At 46.5% G+C, this 25,316-nt stretch overlaps 1 protein-coding gene across 1 annotated transcript; it reads right to left on the bottom strand.

Annotated features, from left to right (window-relative positions):
* Positions 1-1,652: 1,652 nt before the first annotated feature.
* On the bottom strand, positions 1,653-23,980 carry Tcs4 (Threonyl-carbamoyl synthesis 4). The gene is made up of 6 exons (XM_037421708.2): positions 23,286-23,980; positions 22,717-22,816; positions 21,399-21,556; positions 13,803-13,932; positions 12,485-12,689; positions 1,653-9,956 (listed from the first exon to the last, which is right to left on the bottom strand). Exons 1-6 carry the CDS (start codon positions 23,516-23,518, stop codon positions 9,487-9,489), a joined length of 1,296 nt encoding a protein of 431 aa, XP_037277605.2. The 5' UTR covers positions 23,519-23,980; the 3' UTR covers positions 1,653-9,486.
* Between the last annotated feature and the right edge of the window lie 1,336 nt (positions 23,981-25,316).

Below are 25,316 nucleotides of genomic sequence, written 5' to 3'. Positions count from 1 at the left end.
GAACTTTATGCGCTGCGAGTTTATTCATTTTCTCAAGCATACACGCCCGTTACTTTGTTTCGAACAGTTGCTCCAGCTGGAATTACGTGGCGCATAACTTTAAGAAAAGTGTGCCATAGGCGGCTAGTTGCACAATGAAAGTGAGATTCACTGCTTCTTTTTGTGAAGAGAGCATTGAATACCTGCAGCACATAGTTCGTTCATTGCTTGGTCGGTTTAATGAATCCCACGGCGTGCAGACGTACATCTGTGCGTGAGAGATATAAATTTGCATGCCACCACTCGCAGAACTCGGAAGGACTGCTTTAGAAAAGACCTAAAGAGAAAGTTCAAGAATTTCAGAAGCAGTGCTTTCTTTACTCATGACTTACGCCCATATTCAGAAATGCTACTTGACTTGAACTTGAAACTGCCTTCAATGCAGCACGTTTGAAACTCGTCTGTGCGTTTGTGCTGCCTTGGCATGGCCTAAAGACAAAGTTTTTAAAACACGTTTGTGCTGCATTGCAGTTGGTGGCAAGTTAAGATCAAGTCAAGCAGCGTTTCTGAATATGGGGGTAAGTGTTGCTAACTGCAACATGGGGATTTTGCATGACCTTTCTCGAACATGTCCAGCTTAAAAGAATTCAGTGGCAACTACCTCGGAGCTAACAGTTCCTTCAGTTGAAGCTACAGAACCCATTATATGTTGTGCAGTTGGGTAACACTTCACAAGGCAGGAGAGGCCCTTCCCAGATGAACAAACTATGGCCGTTGGCTGCCTTTGTGACTAACGAAATAATCCAGCACATGTACGAGGCAATATTCATTGACGGCATAGTCAGTGACTATGTGGCACTCTAGGTCAAGGGTTCTCAGGCATGTTGGTGCCAGGGAACTCTGCTAAGCTACACTAAGTGCCAAGAACAACCCTTCCGACAAGGTTTCTCATTTTTAGTTTCAATAAATTTAATTTTAACATCCATACTGCAAAAAAACATATAAAGTAAGCTCTATGTGTTGCCTTTTTGCTTGTGTTGAATGACATACAATTGTGTCTAGAGGGCAAAGCGTAGCGCGCAGCCCGTGCGGCGCCAACGGTTGTGGTGTAAAAACGAGCGTAGCAAAGGCACAGAGCATAGGTGTAGCAGCACCGACCTTCACAATAGCCAAAATGCGCATGGTGGTAATATCAGGCCCCTGAGATTCAAGCCACCGTGCATCCCATTTTCGGAGTCTGGCTGGCTACAAACTGCTGGCGAGATTCATTTCTGTTACACACTGAGGTGCATTATTGATGCTCAGGCATGAATAATGGAGGTTCTCTAGATTAATCACACCTTGGGATCGCCATCTAAGTGAGTTGAGCGGGCTAGTGCGGAACCAAGGAAAGTTTATCAGTGGCTTGCGGAACCCCTGAAGAGAGGTCTGCGGAGCGAACCCATGCTCTAAATGTCTGTTTAGAGTTCAGGCTTGCGTACATCCACCTTTGAGGTGGAAGCGCTGCAGACTTCTTAACTTGTACCCAACCATGACACTGCACCATGTACGTATTCTTGATACCCTACAAACCGGATGTATCACACAGATTAGCTCTGGGAGTTAAGAACGGGATAAGTTTCTTGCATATAGTACCAACATCATGACGATAGATAACATGCGATAAATGCAAGTGCCAACTTGAACAAATCGTTTATTGGAACATTGTGGGGTTGACAAACCAGTTCTGCAGAAATACACAGACAGCGAGTTAATCAACTCGGCCTCACTCGGTGGACTGCTTGTCTACAGATTAGGTCAGACACAAGCGCGACAGCCCCGAACAGACTTTTGTTCTTGGTTCGGCTCTCGAAGCAGGACAACAAATTTTTCTTTCGCCTGCATAGTTTTTATTGTGAAAATCTGATATCAATTTCCTACGTAACCCTGTGCTACGTAAAGATGGACAAAACTTTTTTTTTATTTCATCACTCTTCTTGCTTTTGTGCTACAAGTATGTCAAATCCTCGCACCGACAACGCTAAAGTTCTTATAAAGAAAACACCCAGGAAAAAGATTTGCCATAGTTAGCACTCTTGAGACAAAAAACATGGCACTGGGATAAGAGAGAGCAGTGGTTCAACAAGTGAAGTGCTGCAGTCACACTTTCTATAAATTACATACCCTTGCTCAACAGCCTTAGCCAAGGGTCATTACTAATGGTACAATTGTTAATGAGCGATTGCTCCAGTGCCTGTTATGTTCTTTATCAACCTCTTTCTTTTTCTCATTAAGCATACTTAGTCTATTCTCACTGGAAACAAGTTACCAAAATTAGCATTTATTAAAGGGACCCTGAACCAGTTTTGGTAATTTTGTGCAAACACAAAGGGCCGGTAGACCAAGTCTTATGGGTCATTTACAGACCGATTTTAGCTCCCTGAAACTGTGTAATTTATTACGACGCTTTAAAGCTGTAAATCGCTGCAGATCGATCACTGCTACTTGGCCAACCGGGTTTTCGACCGCCCATTCACAGGGCAACATGCTCTGTTCACTTGATGTCATCGTGGCTGCTGGTCTGATTGGTTGTCGTGGGCTGTAGAAAGCGCTAACGTAAGATCAGCTGGTAGGGTGGCGGCACTTGTCGGAGCAGATATAAACCACTTCGCGATCTTCGTCTCTGTTCTCAGACCGCATGTGTGATGGCTTTGGAGACTGCGTAGAATTTGTCGGTGTGTGATCTCAGAGGTCTAAACTGGTAGGAGCTCAAATCGTTGAGTGCGCTCATGAGGTGGTGGTGAAAACGTATTTATTTATTTATTTACATGAAATTTTCTGCGGAGAAGCTCCGAGTAGTCGGAGATGCTTGGCTTGCGGTGGGGGGGCCCTTAGTCCAGGCCTCCGCTTGCAGCAGCCGCTCTGCGGGCCCGGTTGATCAGACTCAACTGATCTTCCAGGTTCTCGCTGGCCAGCAGCTCCTCCCATCGCTTGCTGTTGGATTTTGTACTGGTTGTAAGGCTGTAATGGCCTGACACTCCCACGTGACGTGGTACAGAGTGGCCTTAGCTGAACACCATGGGCAGAAAGGAGAGTATGCCGAGGGGTGCATTTTACTCAGGATGTGCAAATTTGGAAACATGCCGGTTTGAATTTGCCTCCAGCTGACCGATTCCTCTTTATTTAGTGTTCGGTGTGGTAGCGAATAAGCTTTCCTAAGTCCTCTGTAATGGTTTAGGATGGCCGAATAGTCGCAAGAGACCGGAACGAGTTCCTCAGGGGCGGAGTTGGAAGGTGCTCGGCTCGCATACCCTCGAGCTACTCTATCCGCTGCTTGATTCCCCTCCAGTCCCATGTGGCCCGGAGTCCATATAATCCGATGCCAAATTCTGAGTGGATGTGTAATGGAATGCTTGCCAGTGTCTGTAACGCTCAGGATTACGTTGAGAGCGAGTTGGCTGATGCGCCCCTGTAGGTAGTTGCGGCAAGCTGCTTGAGAGTCCGTGAGAACTGTCAGTGACCTTCGTTGTCTGTAGCCGAGGGCGAGCGCGATGGCAGTTTCTTCAGCATCGGCGATGTTGTGGCACCGCACGGAAGCGCTGGTACGTTCTGTGAGTGTGTGGTCCACGACTGTCGCTACAGCCTTATTGTTTGCATGGTCCTAGTTGGCGGCGTCAACATAGTACGTAGTGTTCTTGTGTGCATAAGTTCGCTCGAGGGCTTCCACTCTGGCTTCCCTCCGGCCCTGATGTAGTCGGGGATCCATATTGCGGGGGATGGGAGCGACCTTATAAGTGGCACGAAGTTGGTCCGGAATGGGCTTGCGACGAGCTGCGTCGTGAAACTGGCTGATGTAGCCAAGGCGTAGGAGGAGGTCACGGCCTGTAGGTGTTTGCTTGAGCCATTGCAGTTGTGTGGCAAGTTGCGCTTCACAAAGTTCTTCAAAGGTGTTGTGTAGGCCCAATGCGAAGAGCTTGCTAGAAGGAGTACCCGGTGGTAGCTTGAGTGCCGCTTTGTAGGCCTTGCGGAGCATTGCGTTTACTTGGCCCTGTTCGCTTTTGGTGAGGCGTTGGTAGGGCAAACTGTATGTCACCCTACTGATTACGAGGCTACGTATGAGTTTCAGGGTGTCCTCCTCGTGCATGCCATGGCGACGAGTGGCTACCCGAGATATCATTCGGGCCACTTGCAGTGTAGTAGTGTGGAGAAGGGAAAGTGTGTGATTCACATGGCGGTTCTACTGTACCCACATGCCTAATATTCGAATGGTGGATTTCTCTGGGACTTGTTTGCCAGCAAGGACGACCTGGAGGCGGGAGCCTTGGTTGTTCTGCGCCGATGGTGGGAGCTTGCGTCGATAAATTCGTAGAAGCTCAGATTTTTCTGTTGCACAGGCCAGGCCTCGTGCCTGTGCGTATTGTTCGACGCATGTGGCTGCCTGCTGCAGGTTATATTCTTTTTCTCCAAGGGACCCCCACGTTGCCCAGACAGTGATATCGTCCGCATACATTGCGTGATGGATGCCATCGATGCGGTGGAGTTCATGTGCCAGGCCAACCATAGTTACATTAAGGAGTAGAGGGGAAATCACTGAGCCCTGCGGGGTGCCCTTGTTCGAAACCCTGATAACATGTGATCGGATGGAGCCGAGACCAACTGTGGCAGTGCGGTCCGACCAGAAGGCGTGAACATAACTGTGGACGGGCTGCCCACAATGAAGGGCCTCGAGGCCCTCAAGTATGGCCTGGTGGCTAACGTTATCAAATGCGCCCTTAATGTCTAAAGTCAAGATAATGTTTTCTCCTTGCTGGGGGGCGTTATCAGTGACTTCTTTTAATTGTAGCAGTACATCCTGCGTTGAAAGATGTGCCCGGAACCCGTACATTGAGTGCGAGAAAAGGTCAATGTCCTAGAGGTAATCTTGCACGCGATTAGTGATGATGCGCTGGAAGAGTTTACCAAGGCAGGAAGTGAGGGATATTGGTCGGAGGTTTTCGATCTGAAGTTTTTTGCCCGGCTTCGGTATCATTATGACCTCCGCGTGCTTCCATTCAGGAGGAAGCGTGCCACGTTGCCAATGATCATTGAAAAACGCCGTGATTTCTTGTACGGCGCTGTCGTTGAGGTTCCTGATAAGGGAGTACGTGATTCCGTCTGCCCCAGCAGCTGTGTTGCGATTGCTGCTGCGAATGGCTGCGTAAACTTCGTCCACCGTTATTGGTCGGTCGAGAGTGTCATTGGCACGTCCACGATACGCAGCCTGAGATGCGGGTGGGTAGAAGTCGCCAAAGCATTTTCGCCGGAGTTGATCCAGCAGCTCATCGTCAGTACCCTCAAAGGCGTGTATGAGGCGCATGACTGACTTATTCGTCTCATTTTTTGTTCGAGTGGGGTCCATCAAAGCCCGCAAAATGTGCCACGTGCGGGCCGTGCCCAATGAGCCTCAAAGAGAGTCGCTAAACTGGGCCCAATTGAGTCGCGCCAGTTCTGTAGCGTACTGCTCTGCCTGAGTGGTGAGTGTTGCGATCCTTAGCTTGAGCCGTCGGTTATGTTTTTGCGACCTCCATCTGCGGATGAGGCTCCTTCGGGCTTCCCACAGATGTAGCAGATGGCCGTCCACTTCCGGCAGTGCAGGTGTTCTGTTAATGGTGGTGGTCCAACGCTCTCAAATTTCTTTAAGTTGGGTGCACCATTCGTGAGGCTTGTGAGGCTGTCGAGTGAATGTTCGCTCTCACGATGAAAGGCGTCCCAGTTTGTGATGCGTGCTTCTCCAATAGACCGACGCGCTGTGCTCTCTGTAACTTTTGTGCGGAGAATGAAGTGGTCGCTGCCCAAGGATTCCTGCAGGTTGTCCCAGTTATTGTTTGCACGGCCACGGGCGAAGGTGAGATCAGGGCAAGTGTCCCTGCACACACTGTTGCCGATCCGGGTAGGGAACGCGGGATCCGTGAGCAGTTCAAGCTGAAATTTTTCAGTGGCAGCCGAAAGCTGTTTGCCTTTGACATCCGAATGGTTGTAACCCCAGCGTTCGTCGAGAGCGTTGAAGTCGCCGAGCAGTAAGAGTTCTTTTCACTGGGCCAATCTCCAGGCACCTTGGACGAGGGCATGGAAATCGGTGGTTTTTTGCTTTGGGGCGCTATATACGTTGACAATGATGATAGCTCGCTTTTCTCCTTTCTTTTTTTGCCTGAGAACTAGCTCCACAATCACATGTTCTATGTTGGTGTCTGGGATGTTGTCTAAGCCAACTGCGGTTAGCGCTTTGTCAATCAGGATGGCCGCTTTGCCCTTTGTTTGACTGTTATAGGACTCATAACCTGAATATATGGGTGACGTTCCGGGCTCCTGAAGCGCTATGACATCTGGCCGAGCAAGGTGTGTGTTAATGTACTGTTGGAGGAGGCTCCGCTTTCTGCGGAAGCCGCGGCAGTTCCATTGCCAGACTTCTAAATGTTCGCCAATGAGTGGGGCTGTGCTGCCCATGGTTAATTCCTTGAGTGGAAAGGCGTGGGTATCGGAATCTCAGCTTGCGACGCCGATGTAGGAGTGAGGGTGAGGGCGCTGGGTGTCAATGCGGGGGTAGCGAGGATTTCGAATGCATGTGATTCGAATCCTAGTCTATGGTAACCTTGATCTGTCGTGGAGTGCGAGCTACGAGTGGCCCTCTTCCTGTGTATGTTTTCGCCTGTTTCAGCAATTTGCGCCTCGAAGTGTGTCTCGAGAGAGTCGAGGCGTTCTCCGAACTGCGTAAATACGGCACTGAATTGTTGCGTTAGCTGCTGCGCGAGCGTTGAGAGCATTTCGCGTAACTCTTCGCGTGTGACTGTGGTGCCCGACGCAGCAGGGATCGATAGCGCCGTTTTAGGGATTTTCTGTCTCTTGAGAGAGGTTGGGGGTTTTTTTTCGGGGGAGTCGGGCGGCGATCCAAGACGTGCCATTAGGGCATGAAGTTGAGAACTGTTCTTTGCTTGACGTGCCCTGACGACCGCCAGCTCCTGTTTGAGTTTTATGTTTTCCGCGAGAAGGTGTTCGTATTCGGTGGACAGGGTATTGAGTGGAGCGATGGGAGGATCTACATTTGCTGACCAGCTCACCTTATTGTCGGCACCGGCTGATGGAGTGGAATTGGGCTTCTCATTATGTTTGCTGGAGGCGTACTGAGACTGTTGACAGCCGGGTTGCTGCTGCTGCTGCTGCCCCTTGGTCATCTGGTTCTTTGGATGCTGTCGCTGCTGCTTCTGTCGCTGCTGTGGCTGCTGCTGTTGGCCAGGTTCCACAGAAGGGAGGGGCGGGAAGGACTGTGACCTCGAGCGTGAGCGGGAGTGGCTGCATGAGGTCTCGTTTTCCTTGCTGAACCACCTACGTTTGGGAGTGGGTGGGTTACGATGGGGGTTGCGGCCCCTGGCTGGTGCTGCTGGTTGAGGAGGTGGCCGTGTGCGCGGGGCCTTCAATCTCTGAGAGCACTCTTTGGCGCCCGTTAAGTGGGCATCTCCACACAAGTGACATTTGGGAGCACGAGGTGACTGTCAACGGGGTCGAGGATACCACACTGCCGACACACAGGAGTGTTTGGCGTGGGGCATACGTCTGAACGGTGCCTCGGTTGTAAGCAGACTTGGCAGGCTTGTCGCGTCAACTTGTACGGGTGGCAGGCCACCTCTCCACCGTAATACAGTACACATCGGGGCAGAACGGGGCCCTCAAAAGTGATCACGGCAGATTTGGTAGCACCAGGCATTCGTGCACTGTGCACTGTCACTCCCTGCGTGCGCACGCGGAGGTTGGCGGTGAGTTCTTCCGGAGTTGTGCCAGGGTCTATCTCATGAATAACTCCCCGCAAGGTGCCCTCAGGGGCCGCCACATAGGTATTGAATTCGTAGGTTTTCCTCTCAAGCGTGAGGGTGGTGATCCGACGAAGAATTTCGGCCGTCTCAAGATGTGGCGTGATGGCAATAATGATGTTCGACCCGGGGCGAGTACGTATAATGAAATGATCACCAGTACAATGTTGTCGAGAATTGCCCGCCACTGCTATGGCTCGGGAGATTTGATGCGTAGTGAAGTTCCGAATGGCCAGGCCCTTTTTCGGGCACATGATGATCTTTATGTCCCTGCGTGGAAGCGGCGGCGGCTTCTGTCGTAGCTGGCGCGGCTTCGTTACGGGTGGTGGTGTTCGCGCCGGTGCGACGCCGGCCACGTATGCCTGCGCAGCAGGAGCGCTCGCAGCCGCAGCTGCCCCGGCATTGATGTGGCTAGGTAGAGTGCTTGCAGGACCGGCCGGCTGCATCAATTCCGCTCGAGCTTTGTTGAATTTTTTCTGGCGTTGACGCTGGCGACGGGAAATCGCCAGTTTCCAGTTGGCGTCGGTGTCGCTCGCCGGTCCCAGCGATGCAGACGATGTGGGATGGTGCACGGCAACTTCATCTTCGCTTGCCGAAGTGAGCTCGTCGAGGTCGAGAGATTCCGTGTTAACATGGGTGTCGTTGGGGCTGAATGCAGGTTGAACGCATCCGGTAGTAGTCACGTTAGCAGTTGGCGTAGTGCTAGCGTCCATATTGTTGTGGAAGGGGTCCCGCCGTTAGGCCAAGTCACCCGTACTCGCACTGGCGAGCTGGGTCGACGCTTAGGCCCAGCGGCCCAGCGCTCACATGGGTTCTTCTGAAGGCGATAGAGAAAAATGGAGATGCTCTACAGCCTCGGGAAGGGTGTGCGGTTCCCCGGACAGTTAAAACTTGATGATCCGACACAGTGCTGGCGACGATATCGAAGTAATCCGGTCAACGAGAGCACACGTTCGGTGGAGCGCATGCGACGCGCGTCCGCTCGCTCCGGCGTCCAAGCGTGTCTCCTGCGCTCATGAGAACCTGCGATCAGCAGCATGCCTCATGAGTTGAGGAGGCCAGGCAGAGGTGAGGAGAAGGGTATGATATAATTGTTCCTTAGTACACGGCGTGTCACTAAATTTGTGGTGCGAATGGTTTGATGATGCTCTAGCCTAAACACTGACAGAACTTCAAAAAACTGTGTCAGGGTCCCTTTAAGTTTGAAAACTGGAATGTTCATTTTGACGACCTGAGACGGTCAAAGTTAATTAAACACATCTAATTGTGCAGTTTCATGAGTCAAAACCATAGTATAATTATGAGCCATGACACAGCAAGGGACTCCGGATTAGTTTTGACCACCTGAAGTTCTTTGAACATGCACCTAAATCAAAGTGCAGTGGTATTTTTTTTTTTTTGCATTCTACCGCCTCCATCGAAACGTGGCTGCCTTAGCTGGTAACTGAATCAGCATTTCTGAGCTCAGCAGCACAACACCTCACCTACTAAGCCACCGCAGTCGTTGCAGTCAAAATAGGTCAGCTACTTGATCTACTATACCACTGTCTGGTCAAATTTTACCCCCCAAGGTGCTCAAACAATGAACCGGATAACTGCTGCAACTGCAGCCTCAGTTTTGAGAACAACCTTCGAGTTACTCAGTCTTTTCTCTTTCTCTCTGCAAGTTAAGAAACACTCAATTGGTTCAACTGAATCTAAGCTTAATCTTTTGCAGCCTAATTGACGCTTGGGCAACTGACTGCGAGATATCTTTTCCGAGAGGACACCTTCGCTCAACCCTATATGAATCGAGGTCCTCAACAACCGTTGCTGGTGAAGCTGCGTACACCTCCAGCCCATTCCAAGCAATCATGAGGCCATTGTCAGAGCACAGCCCAGCAGGTGTGGCCACGAATGTGGCGCCTAGGTGGTCGCACATCTGTGCCAGAGCATCTCTGAGTACACCGTTGCATGCCACACCGCCTGCAACCACAACAGTTGGGGGCGCCGTTGCCTCTTGCCCTTCTTCGTCAGAAGGCAGGGGAGGCAGCAGGCCTCGCCGTGAACAGAACTCCAGCGCCCTCTGGGTGCGTCGAACCAAGTGTTGTACCGTTACGCGCTGCACCGATGCGCATATGTCGCCTAGCTCAGGAACCAGCGCGTCCGCTTCAATACCTGCCCATTGCAAGGGGTAAAAATAATGCAACGCTTACAGTTACATAGAATGCAGCATCATTTCATTTTTGTCTGTGCGTCTTACGGCCCTGCAACACTTTTCAGCATGGCCAGAAAATGCTGCCAATCGGTAGTCGAGGCTCCCGAGAACAAGAGAGCCTAACATAATGGCGTACCATATTTTTGCATGTATAACCCGCCCCTGCATTTAATTCGCACTCCCACTTTCAGCTCATCGAGAAAGAAAAAGAAAATCCTCGCGTATTGCCCGTACATTTGATATACAGGAAAGGCTGTACAACAGTGAGATTTTACACTGAACAATCGAATTGTCTCTCCCCAAATGTTTTTCTAAACGCTTCAACGATGCAAGCAAGCAAAAACCAAAATTGGCCGCAAGCTGCCGTGCTACTTGCAGAGCAACACGAATTTGCGGAAACCGCCTCCGTAGCCTTCGCTACACTGTTAAGGGGCTTCACAGCACAACACGCATTGCTGTGAAGCAGCACTATAGAAAAAACCTCGCGTATTATCCGTACCTCCACTTTGTCACTGAAATTTTTGGGTTTTTGGTGCGGGTTATATGCGCGAAAATAGGGTATGTAGCACACAGTCTGTAATTTAAAATTTATTCTTAAAGTCGGCTGGAAACTGCTCCTTCTGCTCTCTACAAATGATGCCATATCACCAAATTACTGCGCCATACACTGAAATTACATGGCCATTGGCTCATTTGGACATCGTGTTGCATAATTACCGTGGCTGCCGTAAGATGCTGCCACATGCCTGCTCAGGCAATTGCAGTGAGAGTAAGTTGCTCATTCGTAGAAAAAAATGAAAAGAATGTGCTCAAGGTCATGACACGAGCTCTTGAACACATTTTCTTTCTTTTTGCCGTGCCCCTACCTGTGTAGATTTCGGAGTGCTTGCTGGTACGGAAGGAGAGATAAAGCTCTTTAAAGCGTGCGGCAAATCCTTGTTACTCCACTTGTACTGGATGGATTCAAAAAACCTTTGCGGTAGCACAGTAGACTCACTAAATGGAACCTGAAGGGACCAGGAAAATATGTTCTATTTACCAGGAGTTCTGTTAACTGAGAGATGACCAGGGGTGCAGAATGCGAGAACGAAACCAACCTTGTCGGATGCAGTTGTCCCATTTAAGCAGCAGTTCCGTTCAACAAAATTCCATTTATTGATGGTTTACTCGTTTGGCAGATGCGGAGTGGCCAATGAACTTTGTGCCGGAGCACTCCACTCTGGCGGAGGGCAACAGAAGAAATCTACCAATGAAACACACACGCTCCCTCTGGAACAAATGGCAGGGTCAGAATGGAACGCGATACGAGCGGCTCTCTTCTTGCTTGAGTGGGCACGCTGCGCATAGCGACGCTACGCTAACAAAATGTGAGCTCTGCCGCGATGCGCAACCGACGCAGGTGGCGCCTGTTGGTGTGGCCAATGTTGGCACCATTTCAAGGCACAGGGCGCATGCAACTTCCGGTTGAATCTGCCGATTTTCACGGAGCAGAAAAAGTTGCTCCGTGGAGTGGATCTTATGACGGAGCTGCTCCAGATCTGCCAATGGAATATGCAGGGAGCACTCTCAATCTGCCAATGGAATAGGCTTGCTCCGTATGGAGCAGAAAAAGTATTACCGGAAGTGCTCCGAATCTGCCAATGGATGACACTATGAGAGTGTAGTGTATATCTATGAGGCAATAAGCTCTTTCGTTAAAGCCACTATGCAATTACTGGGAGAAGTGTTGCAGGGCCCCTTTAAAATTCAAGTGTAATTTGCATAACGTCTACTGCAAAAGCATAATACCTTGTAATTTATGTGCAGGTAATGTCCCAAGTTAATCGGCTGTGTGAGACACGTCCTGTGCGAGTAGGTAGTACAAGTCGAGAAATATGGAGGCAATGGGACCCAACCTTGAGGTTGTTGTGAAAATGTGAATGGCTTTCTTAGATATAGCCTTTCTTATATTAAGCTTGAACAACTAATAAATGAATAGTGAGCAAATGAAATGCACGCTAACACTGCAGAACCTTTTTAGTCATATTAGAAATTTTCGTGAATAAATGAACCTTTCATTATAGGATGAATGAATGAATAGCTCACTGGAGGAGTGGAAGTGGGACACTGAGAGCAAAATCTGCAGAAAACCAACAGTGCCAGCTAAGGAATCAGATTACAAGCTCTTCTGTATTTGCCTTAACGGAGCTAAGGTTTCAGAGTTCCATTACAGAAACGGAATACTAGGCTAAGCTCAGTAAACTAAGCCACAAGAGTAGTCCTAGATAATCCCCATAAGGTTATAATGCCTCGAATGCGCGTACAAATGACAATTTCCGCAGTCTTTCTAGCCGAAGATTTTTTTTCTATCAGCCTGTCACTAACCATAGGTGCATTTTACCATTTCTACATTTGGAGGGAGAAGGAGCTGCAAGTAAACCAACCACACGTGTTCAAGCCTATGAAAGCATGTAAAAACACTGTGCTTTACAAAGAATACTTTACTCACCGTGTCGCTTTTCCAGGCGGGTGATTTCCCTGAAAACAGAATTCTTGAGGCCTGAGAATGAGAAGTCGCAGCTGCGGTAGTCCATCATGGGCTCCGGGAATGGAAAGGCATGGGGGTTGGCTCCACGGGCGAGTAGCTCAATCGCTGCGCCTCCGCTGATGAGGCGACACTCTGGCAGCTTGTGCAGCTTCAGTCGGCGGGCCACCTGTGGTGTTCAATGTCACGGCGAATAAATAAATCGCATCATCATTGTAACAGCCTGTTACCAGCAAATGACAAAGGTCTCAAACAAATATATAAAGTAACACGTGTCCTGTGTTCACCAAACCTGTCTTACAGTATCTACCTACAGAAAGAGAGACGGTGTGAAGTAAATACAGGGAGGTTAACTAGAAGAGAAGCTTCTGAATCGCTACCCTACATTAAGGGATAGAAAAGGGGGAAAGAAAGGTAGATTGAATATTGAAGATGTAAACGAAATGTGAAAAAAAAAGAAATAGAAGAGGCGTCAAATTGGAGAGTTGTTGTCTTGAGTACAGTACTTGCAATTTAGCTAATCTAGCCACTTTACCTGAGTGTTTGTAGCGCTGACTGCGTGTTACACCTTTTTGCAACAATCCTGTAGCTTCAGATTACTTTTTGTTTGAACTAATTGACTGATACTATATTGAAAAGTCAAGTGAACATGAATAAGAATGAGGTCAAAGGAAGACATAAGCAAACAGGGTCAGAGCAGTGTATATTTTCCGTTGATTTTTCTTTTCACTCGTGCTACTCTAATAGACCAACCAATAGCTACTGTACACTCGAAATGGAACTCGCATGTTGGAGGTAAACAGGGGAACAGTTTATTTGGTGGAGAACTGTGTCGGATTAATCGAACACTAATTATTCTACAAATATCTTGATTAGTAGCCTAATTGATGTCCCCTACTGGATGATGGCATCGCCCAGTGATTGATAATTATTGTTGCTTTTAATTGGCTGGCTTTGTCTTATACCTACAAGTTAATCAATCGCATTACACCACTCAACTGTCGGCTGTTCTGAATGGCATATATACCACCCTTTGATACTTTGCATTGAAAACGGATTAGTAGTTATCTGCCTTGCACAATTTGCTGAAAAATAGCTACTCTAAATGAAATCGCAAATACGACTGCTACTATACAATTCATACTTCAGCATCATGAAACTACTGTTGTTGCCTTCGCAATTAATTAAAGCTCATCAAGGACCTAAAAGCGAGTGTGAGTGAGCAGTGCAGAGGAGCTTCCTTTGACACAACAAACACGCCAACAGCATGTGCCAAACATACTTTGTCCAAAGCCTCTCCTGGAGCATCGTCAATGGTTTGCCCCAACAAGACAAAATCGTCGATGGCACGCACGACTGCTAGCTGACAGTGGCCACCAGATGCCAGCAGCACCAGGTAGGGAAATTCCACCCTGCGCAGTAGAGACGAAAGCCTGGACTGAGTAATTATTTGCAAACCACAGAAACACAGATTTACAAAGAAGAAGGAACACAAGTGAAAGATAGGGGGGAGGAACGTCGGTAGAAAGGAAGAGAGATTAACCTGACTACCGCTGTCTATCTAGCCGCTCTGCGCTGTAGGAAGGAGAAGAGGAACATTGTGACGACAATGAAAACGTAGAGAGCAGCAAACTACGTAGTGAACAGCACGATTTGTAGCCTAGAATCGAGACCCATGTCTTTTAAAAAGCCTAGAATAACACAGATCGCTTTTAAAAATATATCTGCACTCACGTTAAAGGTGTAAACATTCACTGACACTGACTGTCAGTCAAGACGGACTGACACTTGAATACTGCCGTACCTCTATGCACTTCCATACACAGAATACGAACATAGTCATAGTGCTTGTGCTGATGCCTAAAAGCCTGAAACGAAGGAGATCCAAGCCACATCAATGTGACTTGCCTCAAGACAAAGTGTACACGCAGCTAGGACTGCTTGGTGCTAAACACTGAACAATGTTCTTCTCTACATAAATAAAGCTTTTTCATACGAGTTCCTACAGCAAGCACAAAAATGAAATAAAAATGAGCTTACTGAAATACAAAAAAAAAGTGCAACCACCACAGAAAGGGCATGAAAAAGGGGTGGTTGGCACCTGCTTGCATTCCAATCAGTAAGCATGTGGCAACTAACCCAACAAATACTACTTTGCTAGGAATCTTTGTTATCTTTGTTAAGAATGATTACTCAAAATCAACGCTAAAAAAACGCAGTCTGCTCTGGCACAGCGCAAAGGCCGAGATAGAACAAGGGAAAAGAATCAACCTGATACACGATAAACTAAAGATCGATAAGGATATGTATTTTTGGGATGAGGTGCAAAATAGGCGGGTAAAAATGACCGGCTACAAGAACACCGCACCCCAACAGTCTAAAACCTGACGTAATGTGCATGTGCACAAGCAACTTCGTCTACTTAATTTGAATGCCCGCAGTGTTATGAATAAAACCGAGCCCCTCAAAATCCTATTACTGCAGTACGATCCTCACATTACTGTTATAACTGAGACGTGGTTACATGAACAGGTGAATGATGGCGACATTTTTCCACCTTCCTATATGGCTTTTTGTAAGGACAGGCAATCAAGGGGAGGTGGTGTGGCCGTCCTGATCCAACAAAAATTTGACGCTGTCTTGTTGGATGATGTACCGGAGCTTGAATGTATCTGTATTAAAGTAACTTTGTGGGGCCACTCATTCATCGTATGTGCATTATATAGACCGCCGGACTCAACTCTTGAATACCTATTAAAACTAAAGGAACACATGTCTAAGTACCATGGCAACAATGTTCTTTTGATTGGCGATTTCAATCTCCCCGGAGTAGATTGGGAGCGTTTTGTAACCTTTACAGCCAATATCAGCAATGCAAATGCAGTGTTTGACATCATGCTCGCACATAATTTGATACAATTGGTTTATGAACCAATGCATTATCAGGGTACTGCTAGGTTTATCTTAGATCTGGTATTTATTCCCCGTGATTTCAGTACACATACCGTAGTAATTGAGCAAGGGCTGTCTGATCACTACCTTGTCTCAGTTTCTATCTCTCTGGTACCGCTTTCGGAAACTGCCAACTCGTCCTTTCATTGTGTGAAAGACTATACACATGCCAATGATGCTTGCATTATCAAGCACCTAGAAACCTGTCTGATAGATTTTGTAGCTACCGATGTTTGCAGATTGTGGGACCAATTTAAACACATATGCTTCTACTGTATCGAAAAATTTATACCGTCTAAATGTAAAAAGGTGCATAAACATACGCCCTGGATGACGAGAAGCATCATTCATCTCAAGCGTAAAGTTGAAAGATTAAAGAAAAAGCATGCTGACCCCAAAGTTATAGCTAACGCTCTAGATAAGCTTGCACATTCCGTACACACCTCAAAGGAATACTACTTCAATACGTCACTCGCAAACTTCATAAAGAATGATTTAAAGAAGTTCTGGAACTATATTAGCGAAAAAAAGAAACCCATATCACAGGTTTTTGTCAATGGTTCAGTGGTATCTTATCAGGCTGCCATTGCTCAACACCTCAATGAGTATTTTCATAGTGTATTTTCTACTCCTAGTGCTTCCCCATCTGTAATAAATGCGGACAATGCTGCAAATGTAAACTTTATTTCTTATTCTGGTGTCGTTGCTATGTTGTTGAACTCAAAGACTAAGACTTCTTGCTGTCCCGACAATATTCCCAACATATTTCTGCGTCGCTTTACAGAGTCTGTTGCAAAATACTTACTCATCATTTTTCGAGTCTCTCTGTAGTCAGTGGAATTGCCAGATGACTGGAAGTCGGCACGATTAGTTCTTATATTCAAGAACGGTGACCGTCTTGTACTACAAAATTATCGACCGATCTCCTTAACATTATCATGCTGTAAGCTTATCGAACACATAATAGCTCATAAATTAAATGAATTGAATTCTTAGAAGAACGCTCAGTTTTAACAAAGCATCAACATGGGTTTCAAAAAAAATTTTCTACTACGACACAATTGGCTACTATTGTTCATACCTTTGCAGCTTGTCTTGATGCCAACGGCCAAATTGATGTAATATTCTTAGACTACAGTAAAGCATTCGACACAGTTCCACACGATAAACTAATTATAAAGCTTCGGTTAGTTGGCATACCAGAATTAATTATCTCCTGAATTTCAGCTTATCTGCTCAATCGCAACCAATATGTTCAGGTGGGAGAAAAACAATCGGGCTGCCTTCCGGTGACTTCTGGCGTTCCGCAGGGGAGCGTACTAGGCCCCCTGGTCTACATTAATGACATTGTCAACGAAATTAGCACCCCGGTACAAATTCGTCTATTTGCTGACGATTGTGTTTTGTTTAGAGATGTAACCTGCATTAGTGACCAATGTGATCTTAATACTAACTTAGGCAATGTATCAAAATGGTGTGAACAATGGGGAATGCTTCTTAATGCAAACAAATGTGTGTATCTCCCCATAACGCGCAAAAATGTCCCATTAGACTACACATACAATTTAGCTGAAGCACCTTTACTTAAAGTAGCCTCCTATAAATACTTAGGCTTAACGTTAACAAGTACCTTATCCTGGAATTTGTACATAAATAACATCTGCTCTGACGCTTTCCATAAATTATGCCTTCACCGCCACAAGCTCAAGACTGCTCCGCCTAGTGTTAAACTCCTCTCCTACTTTTCCTTAATTTGGCCTAAACTTGAGTACGCCTCCATAGTTTGGGATACCCACACAAAAACCAACGTTCAAAACCTAAAAAGAATTCAAAGAAAAGCAGTACGATTCATATATAGTAAATTTATGTCAACCGACTCCCCCACTGCATTACTAATGGCAAATGGTATAGAACTATTGCAAATTCGAAGAAAAAAAAGTCGGCTACAGTTTCTTTTGGACAGAGTAAACCACAGGCTACCCTTAGACACCGCAGCATACATATCCCCCTTGTTAAGCAGACCCACTCGATACCACTATCCTCATTCCCTAACGCCAATCTTCGCAAGGACTGATACTTTTCGGTACTCCTTCTTCCCACAAACAATAGATGATTGGAATAAACTAACCGAAGCATTTCCTCAACGCCCTTGACCATTTGTGTAAATACTCTTCTTCCATGACTTCCTTGAATTGTATTATCATTTTCTTGTTCAATTGTTACTTTTTTTTTTAAAGTCATAACCCCTCTGTCTTATATGCAAAGAAATTGTTTAAAAAACGCTTTGCAACCTTGTTTCATTCTGTTATTTAGTGTGTTTCATGTATGCTCACCCTGCTTGGACTTTTTCTCCGCAGTATTCTATAAATAAATAAATAAATATTTCAAAGGTAATCTTGAAAAGCATCGAGGCTGCCGTATATCCACACCGTCACGTCATCTTCATGCCTAGTATAAAATTTCCTGATAGGTAGTCTTTAGAGTCCATAAATTAATCACCAATTATCAGATCTCTACATGGATATAACCATAAATTACTGGCTGTAGTACCCTGGCGGCTAGGCCACGACACTGTTGATCATGAGGGCATGGATTCTGTTCCGGGCCACAGCAGCCACTTTTCAACTGGAGTAACGTTCAAAAATGTTTGTTTGCTTCTATTTATAAACATGTCAGAGAACCACATGTAGCCAAAATCAATCGGATGTCCTGCATCGGGACATACTTCATAATCATATCATGGGTTTGGCTTGTAAAACCTCAAAATTTATATGAATTTAGGTATGTAGCCATAACTACGAAATGAACGAGACAGCTAAAAAAACCTGATGTGGAGGCTCAATTATTAAGGCTCTGTGTGGCCCAGCACAAGATCCCGGGTTTGATTGTAGCCACAGCAGCGATTAAATTCATATTTATTTACAAGTTTTTAAAAGCTAGTTCCGTTCCATGCAGTACTTTGACATCATGAGATGGTATGAGCTTCTTCTCACGTGCTGTCAATATATTGTAACATTTCAATGGCAGCTCCGGTCCGTTTGTGACGAAAGAGCAATCATTTGGTATGTTTTAGTACTTGACATCATCACTAGAGGCTGGATTTTTAGGCACTAAAAAAGTGCACCTAAGATGCCGTAAATAGACAGGTAAAACATCGTTCCAGGCCTCCAAAATCGTAAATATAGGCACAATAAACTTTTACCTAAATTCAGGTGATTTCGTGCGAAGACGTGCGCAACCTGTACTCACGACAGAAAGCAAAAAAGGTTATTGTTTACGATGGCACGAAGACGCCAATGGTTGAACAGAGTCATGCATTTTCCACATGGTTATCAGAACACGGTCTTTTCTTTATTGTCTAGCGTGGCGAGTATAGTGTCCTCCGTTGAACCAACGCACTCTTGGGTTTATTTCTTTCTGTTGTGACTGAGATGGACAGCACAGGAGCAGACAGCCAGATAGCTAAAGGACCAGAGGGTAGTAATGCCTCATATTGGCTAGATCTAAACACGTGGGGTAAACTCATTTCCTGTGAGTGAGCATCTTAAAGGGCTCCTCACTAGGTTTGATCATTTCGAGCTAACAAGTGTACTGTATGCACTGTGTGCTCACGATCACGTCTGCCAAGATTCGCTATGCTGTGCATCGCGGAAAGACATGAAGTTTCAAACTAAATGTCACTCGCACTTCTCTCGAGCTCAACCCCCAAGATGGAAGTGGTGACGTACAACAGCGAATGGTCCTGCTCTTACGTCGCTCCTTTATGTAGACCCCAGTGCTCTGATGTCGTTCACCATATGCTATTAATGAGGTCTTGGTCAATTTCTGGCTACATAAACGAGCAAAAAATATCCTGTGTCCTGGTTATATCCCGCACTACAATAGGGACTTGATTGAGAGCACATATCAGGTAGCATATGCAATTCGCATAATGCATTGTTGAGTAGATGAATGAAAATTTGGGAAAAAAATAATATACACAAATAAAATGTGACCAAGATTTCATTTGTATTTTTTGCTTGTATTGCAGCAAGCTGCTGTGCACTAATTGACATCTGCTTTGCATGTGTTAATCTTCTCACCATTCCCGCAAGGCGTCGGCGTAAGCCCTGACAACGCTTGGTGCGTTTCTCACGCATTTTCATTGACAGCAGTTCTAGCGGTGAGACATGGTGTATAGCGGTAAGGACCCGTTATCCTTGCCAGCCTCTATAAACGAACACGCACTGAGGGATCCATCCCACAGAAACAGGCTACACACTATGGAGAACGCCGAAAAGACACAACATTGACGGCGTATGGGCATGAGCAGGTTAGCACACAAATTCCCCAATCGGGGCAAATATAGCGGTCTAATGTGGGCTAATATAGTGGTGTTCCCACCGGCTGCGGGCAGACCGCTATATTAGCCCGCATTCTTTGGGAGCGCGGGTCGCTTTGCCCGACTAGCAGCTGGGCTGAGTGGGATGCGCTTCTGCACAGCCCAAACATTCAGGACCAAATCTTAGTCATCGAGTGCGTCCGCATTAGGGCCATGAGGGACAAGTCGGTACTTATGTGGGAGTAGTCGCGTGGCGTGGGCCAATTGTAGAGTCTGTACTGGACCATATTAAAGTTGCACTCACTCATGTGACTTTGCGTGTGCATGACGTGTTTAGGCTTGTACGTATAAGTCATGCGATTATCCTGCTCCTATACAGAAGAGGGCAGCGAAAGAATTTGGCTTGCCATGGCTACACGATGCAAGTGGTAAGGGTTTAAAGCTTGTCTCTTCACGTCATGGTTTCGTGGCTCATAATAAACCATTTTGAAAAATTATCCTGGTACAGCACACTTCATTGGGCACGCAACAACTTCTAGTGTCTAACTAAGATTTCTTGTGTGACCTGGCAAGGAGCATTTCGTACGATAAATTACAAACAAAACTTAAGCCACACGCACATTACATTGTTTCTTTCGTTTGGTCTATGCTGTACTTTCCCCTAACAACTCTCCGCAGCTTTGTATTCGTTCTCCACATTCCTGAGGCTACACAAAGTGAACTCCTGTTCCCTTTCCATTGCCACACCCAGGTCTTCAGTGCCGTTCTGCAAATATTTCGGCACATTGGTCTGTTGAAGCCACTTGCAGCAGAGTCCTCAGCCATGTACGCCGGTCTCCTTTCATTATTCAGTCTTTACTTCCCTGCCCCTATTCCTCTGCAGACGCTCAGACATGCTCTCATTTAGGGCTACAGAAATAGCGTGTTTTCCTCTCATCAACCTCTCCTCTTCCTTTAACCACTCCTGCTATGTCAGCGCCATGGCGTACGATGGCCGCCATGTTTCATTTCACTGGTGCTAGCCCTCATTTTTAATAAGTTGGTTGAGCTACGAGACATGGTTGAGCATCATAGAGTTCAAAAGGTCAGTGTTCTTTAATGATGTGAATAACAGTCTCAAAGTGCACTTGAAAATGAAGTTTGAGCTTAGTGTTTATATAGGTGCCAATTTTGAAAATAGCCATGTATAGGCACATATAGTCACTTATAGGCATGTAGGCACAAATGGCAAAAGTAGACATTTATACGCGCTATAAAAACACTTTGAAAGCCTTTCATAACCTCAAATTCGTGCTCACATATCGCAATGGCACGATAGGAACAAAGTAGGCATTTACCTAAAATACATTCTGTAGCCATCATAACTGGTGCATGAAGTTTCCAGAATTTATACTGTAGCCTAACATCGTGCTAGTGATGATGTCAGTAGGATCACTGGGCGAAAATTGACTTTAATGAAAAAATAAGATATAAGCATTTAGTGCACTTTACACTTGCTCAGAGCAGTCTTCGAATTCAGAAGATGTGCATGTGTAAAATCAGCTTCGAAAATTGTTGTCAGTACTCCTTTAACATTATATTATGCCACGCAGCGACAGCACTTGCCTGTGCTTCAGCCGAACAGCTGTTGCGTGAGCTTGCATATGGTGCACTGGAATGAGTGGCTTGCGGTGCTTGCGGGCCAGGTCACGGGCAAACTCGAAACCCACACGCAACGAAAGAGCCATGCCAGGGCGTGTTGTTACAGCAATGGCCGTCATCTCCTGCAGAAGGGGTTGCACAGGTAAGCAATACCACGGCAACATATGACCTTTATACAAGCTACAATGGGAGTCTGCGACTTTCAGACGTGTCGAGCCAGTAAAATATAAAGTCGTCATACTGAAGTCGCATAAGAACAAAGAGTACCTCTGCCACGCAGACTGTGTTACTTATAAACATGAATTATTTATGTGCTGTTATTGGCATGAAAAATTTGATCCATTAGTTTGTATTTGTGTTCTTCATAATGAGATTCCATTGAGTATCCACCAGCTAGGTGATGAGTGTTAGCCAAATGTTTGATATCCCAGACAAATGAAATGCAAACAAGTTAGAGTTGAGGACCATAAAGTGCCAAGCAAGCGCCCCCCTTCCTTTTTCAGGAGATCTGGAATAAGTGCCAATGACCGGTTTGGAACTGAGCAAAAGCTCCCCTCCCAAATCTGGTCAGATTATCCTTCCCCGTACGGGGGGCACCAGCTCGACATTTTTTGGTAGAATATTTTATTTTGCTGCACCGCATCATCTTTGCTTATCTTTGGCTTACACATAAATTTTGGCCACATATCATTTTCTACAACTAGATATACAACACCCTGGTTTCATACCCTCGAGTTATCATTGGCAAAATCTTTGTACTTTTGAGTTCAGACATCTTTCGCAAAATACAGGAATACTGTGATGATAACGTTTGCCTAATGTTGTTGAGAGTGTTTAATAAAATTTTTGCTAACTGATGTACACCAAGAATATGCTATAAAGTAATTGCTCTTAAGGTGGCAGCAGATTAGTATAATTAGTTCATTCACAGGATGCATCAGAAGTGCGTTTTAGGTTGCTGGTATAATAGGTTGTAGGCAGTTACTCCAGTAATTCTTTTACCTTCATAAAAATCCTAACAAATTCTTCAGTAGAGGACAGCACGCAACCAATTGCTTCAAACTAAAGGTGAATAATAATGAAACAATGCATTACTGGCGCCATGCAATGCAGTGAAACAGTTTAAAAGTTCACCACTGAAGCCAATTCCATTCTCCCGTGTCAGACATGTGTGCTAAGTACATGGGGCGGGATTTGCAGTGGGAGTAGTGCTACTAGTGATTTCTACGTCAAGGAAAGTTAATTTGCAGATTTATAATGGCAGAACTTTTGTAAATCTTACCTCCAGTGGAACAGGACACTGCTTAAGAGCATCTTGAGCAACTTGGGCAATGTTTTCGGCGTGCATGTCTCGTGCAATGGGAGGAATGATGCCGCCGACCCTTCGAGAATGTAAATGAAGACAGTAATTAGTGTGCGATTTTCGCACATGTATTAAGAATGAAACCAGTGAAAAAAAAATTGCGCATGCGTGAACAAGATAACGGCCCTTTTATTTACAGCATATGAAAGTGAACGAGCATATATGTTCCTAGGTTGAAATGCACGAGGCTGCACTATCTGTTTCAAACGTTGTTACGCTTAAAAGTGCGAACCAGATATCTACTTGGCGTGTCATAGCTAAGTCGATTCAGTGTTATCTTCAACATCTCTCCCAGTTCTTGCTAAAGTTAGATGGATGGAACGTATGAGTTGCACTATGCGCGTCTATTCACCAAACGTTAATGACGCGCCATTTTAAAACAACCTATCATTATGCATCTTACTTCACATACGTGTCGACAAAGACACCACATATCAACAGTACACCCGGTGGACTCGCAAGGTTCACGCAAAGGTGAACACACTCACTCAATGTGCCTAGCCAGCTGAGAGTGGGCAGCTTCGCCGAGGATGTTTCTTTCGTTGTCGACGATACCAATCGCTGTGTCGTCGCAGCTCGTCTCAATTCCAAAGACGATCAATCTGCTGGTCGTACTGTAGACGCGGAGATGTCCTGTTTGCTCCGAGCATTGCGCACGTTGGTGTGGCGAACCGCGGCCGAGCGTCACCCAACACCGATGACGGAGAACTTGGCGGATCATTTCCCGTCAGCATGAAACGTATGACACTACTACATGAACGCTGTAGGTGTTAACTGTTTATATTTGTAAGAGTTAGGCGCTCAGGGCAGCACATATAGTACCACGCGCGACTCCGGCGGCTCCACGCCACATGCACAAGCGCACTCGCTGCTACACATACGCCACGGCCGTAATAGAGCGTTCGTGGCAACGGTCGTCAAGCGAGAACCACGAAGCATGGAGGAATGTTCTCACTACGCCATTCAGAGAGTTTCGAGAAGCACTTGTTGGTAATCGTTCTATGTAGTACCTGCTGCGGTGCGAATGTTGTCGAAAGATCCGTTCGATCCACCTGTACCGGTCGGAACCGGTTCACGGCTGTGCACGCGAAGTTCAGAATTTGTGCAGCGTGAGTTCAGCGGTGCAGGCACAGCACGACACCCGAAACAAATTACGATGTGCCGACAAGGTGTTGGCCTTATTTCTTTTCGGTTAATTTACACCATTCAGCAAACACCGACCTATGGCGAAACGCACATGCGCACAGTTTATGAGGCGCAAACATCTTGGCAAAACACACCGCATTTCTAGAGGATACGGCGCCTAAGCCACCTACGTCTAAGTGCTGCGTCGTCTGCTCAGCTGCACGCGCGCTTGCACCAAGCCGGCACCGTCAGCGACGGAGGTGCAGGAAAACTGTGAACCGGTGCTGCGCCTTTTCTGCACCTTTCGAAACGAATGGCAGGGTTCAGCGGTCGTCAATTGCACCACTGGAACGAATGGTAAGGTGCAGCACCTCGTGAACTGGTTCACGTGGTGCAGGCGAATCGAACGGACCTGAAGTTACTCGAACGTTGGTCGAAGCCGTGACGTCGAGTTGTAATGGTTGCGAACGATGGAGGGAAGCTCTTTACAGCGACAAGCACGGTCGAAGCGAAGGGGCTGATAACAAGAGGTGATATTGGTCAGCGCTGTCGCACTGTCGATGAATGCTGCAGAGGGTGGGTCTAGTTCCGTACCTTCTAATAGTGCACCGATACGAACTGCACAAATACCGTTTGGAGCAGCGGAACTAAAAAAAAAAAAAAAAAGAAAAGAATGTGCAAGGTGAGTGCACGAGCGTCGCCGCAGTCAGTGTAGCGACGTCCTTTCCATTTTTTCTGTGTCCATCATTTTTTCCAGTTCTGCTGCTCGAACCAGTATTTACCATGAACCAATTAGAACTTGAAAAATAGCCCAGGTTCATAAACACGTGCACAAAGGGGTAGGGGGAGATGAAGTGAGGGGCAAAGTCTGCCTCTTACTTTGCCTTACAGGGGCCCTGCAACACTTTTGAGCATGGTCAGAAAACGCTGCCGATCGGTAGTAGAAGCTCCCGACAACACGCGAGCCAAATATTATAGCACAGCACGCGGCCTGGAATTAAGGATAAATTAGCAAAGTCAGCTACAAATTGCTTTCTCTTCTCTCGACAAATGACGGAATATGCCCGAAAATCACACGTGAATTACACATCTATCAGCCATTGGCTGATTTGAACAAGGCGCGCGCACTCGTTACAGAGACCGCTGTGGGAGGCCGCTACTTGTCAACGCGTGCGCGCATGATTACACCGAGAAGAGGCGCATTTGAAGAAAAAAGAAAAAAAAAGTTTTCATGGCCACGAGGCACGTGTAACGTTGTTCTGTAGCCCTGCCATCCCTCCCTGCTTAGCTTCCAGCGCTTTCGTCGGGACGAGAGAAGAGAGAATGCAATTGCAGCATGCGACAAACCTTTGTAACTCCACTCGCACAGGACGGATTCTTAAAATTTTTGTGGC

Source organism: Rhipicephalus microplus, chromosome 2 (assembly GCF_043290135.1).
Source record: "Rhipicephalus microplus isolate Deutch F79 chromosome 2, USDA_Rmic, whole genome shotgun sequence".
Lineage (NCBI taxonomy): Eukaryota > Metazoa > Arthropoda > Arachnida > Ixodida > Ixodidae > Rhipicephalus > Rhipicephalus microplus.
Note: the sequence above shows the minus strand (reverse complement) of the source record. Positions and strands in the feature narration are given on the sequence as shown.

Bases quoted from the DNA above. Each gene is read 5' to 3' on its own strand.
- Tcs4 (XM_037421708.2), bottom strand. From the start codon at position 23,518: ATGATCCGCCAAGTTCTCCGTCATCGGTGTTGGGTGACGCTCGGCCGC. The intron at 13,933-21,398 runs GCAAGTGCTGTC...TCTACTGCGCAG, and splicing joins GCTGTTCGGCTGAAGCACAG to GGTGGAATTTCCCTACCTGG. The intron at 9,957-12,484 runs GTGAGTAAAGTA...TGCAATGGGCAG, and splicing joins CCGCCTGGAAAAGCGACACG to GTATTGAAGCGGACGCGCTG.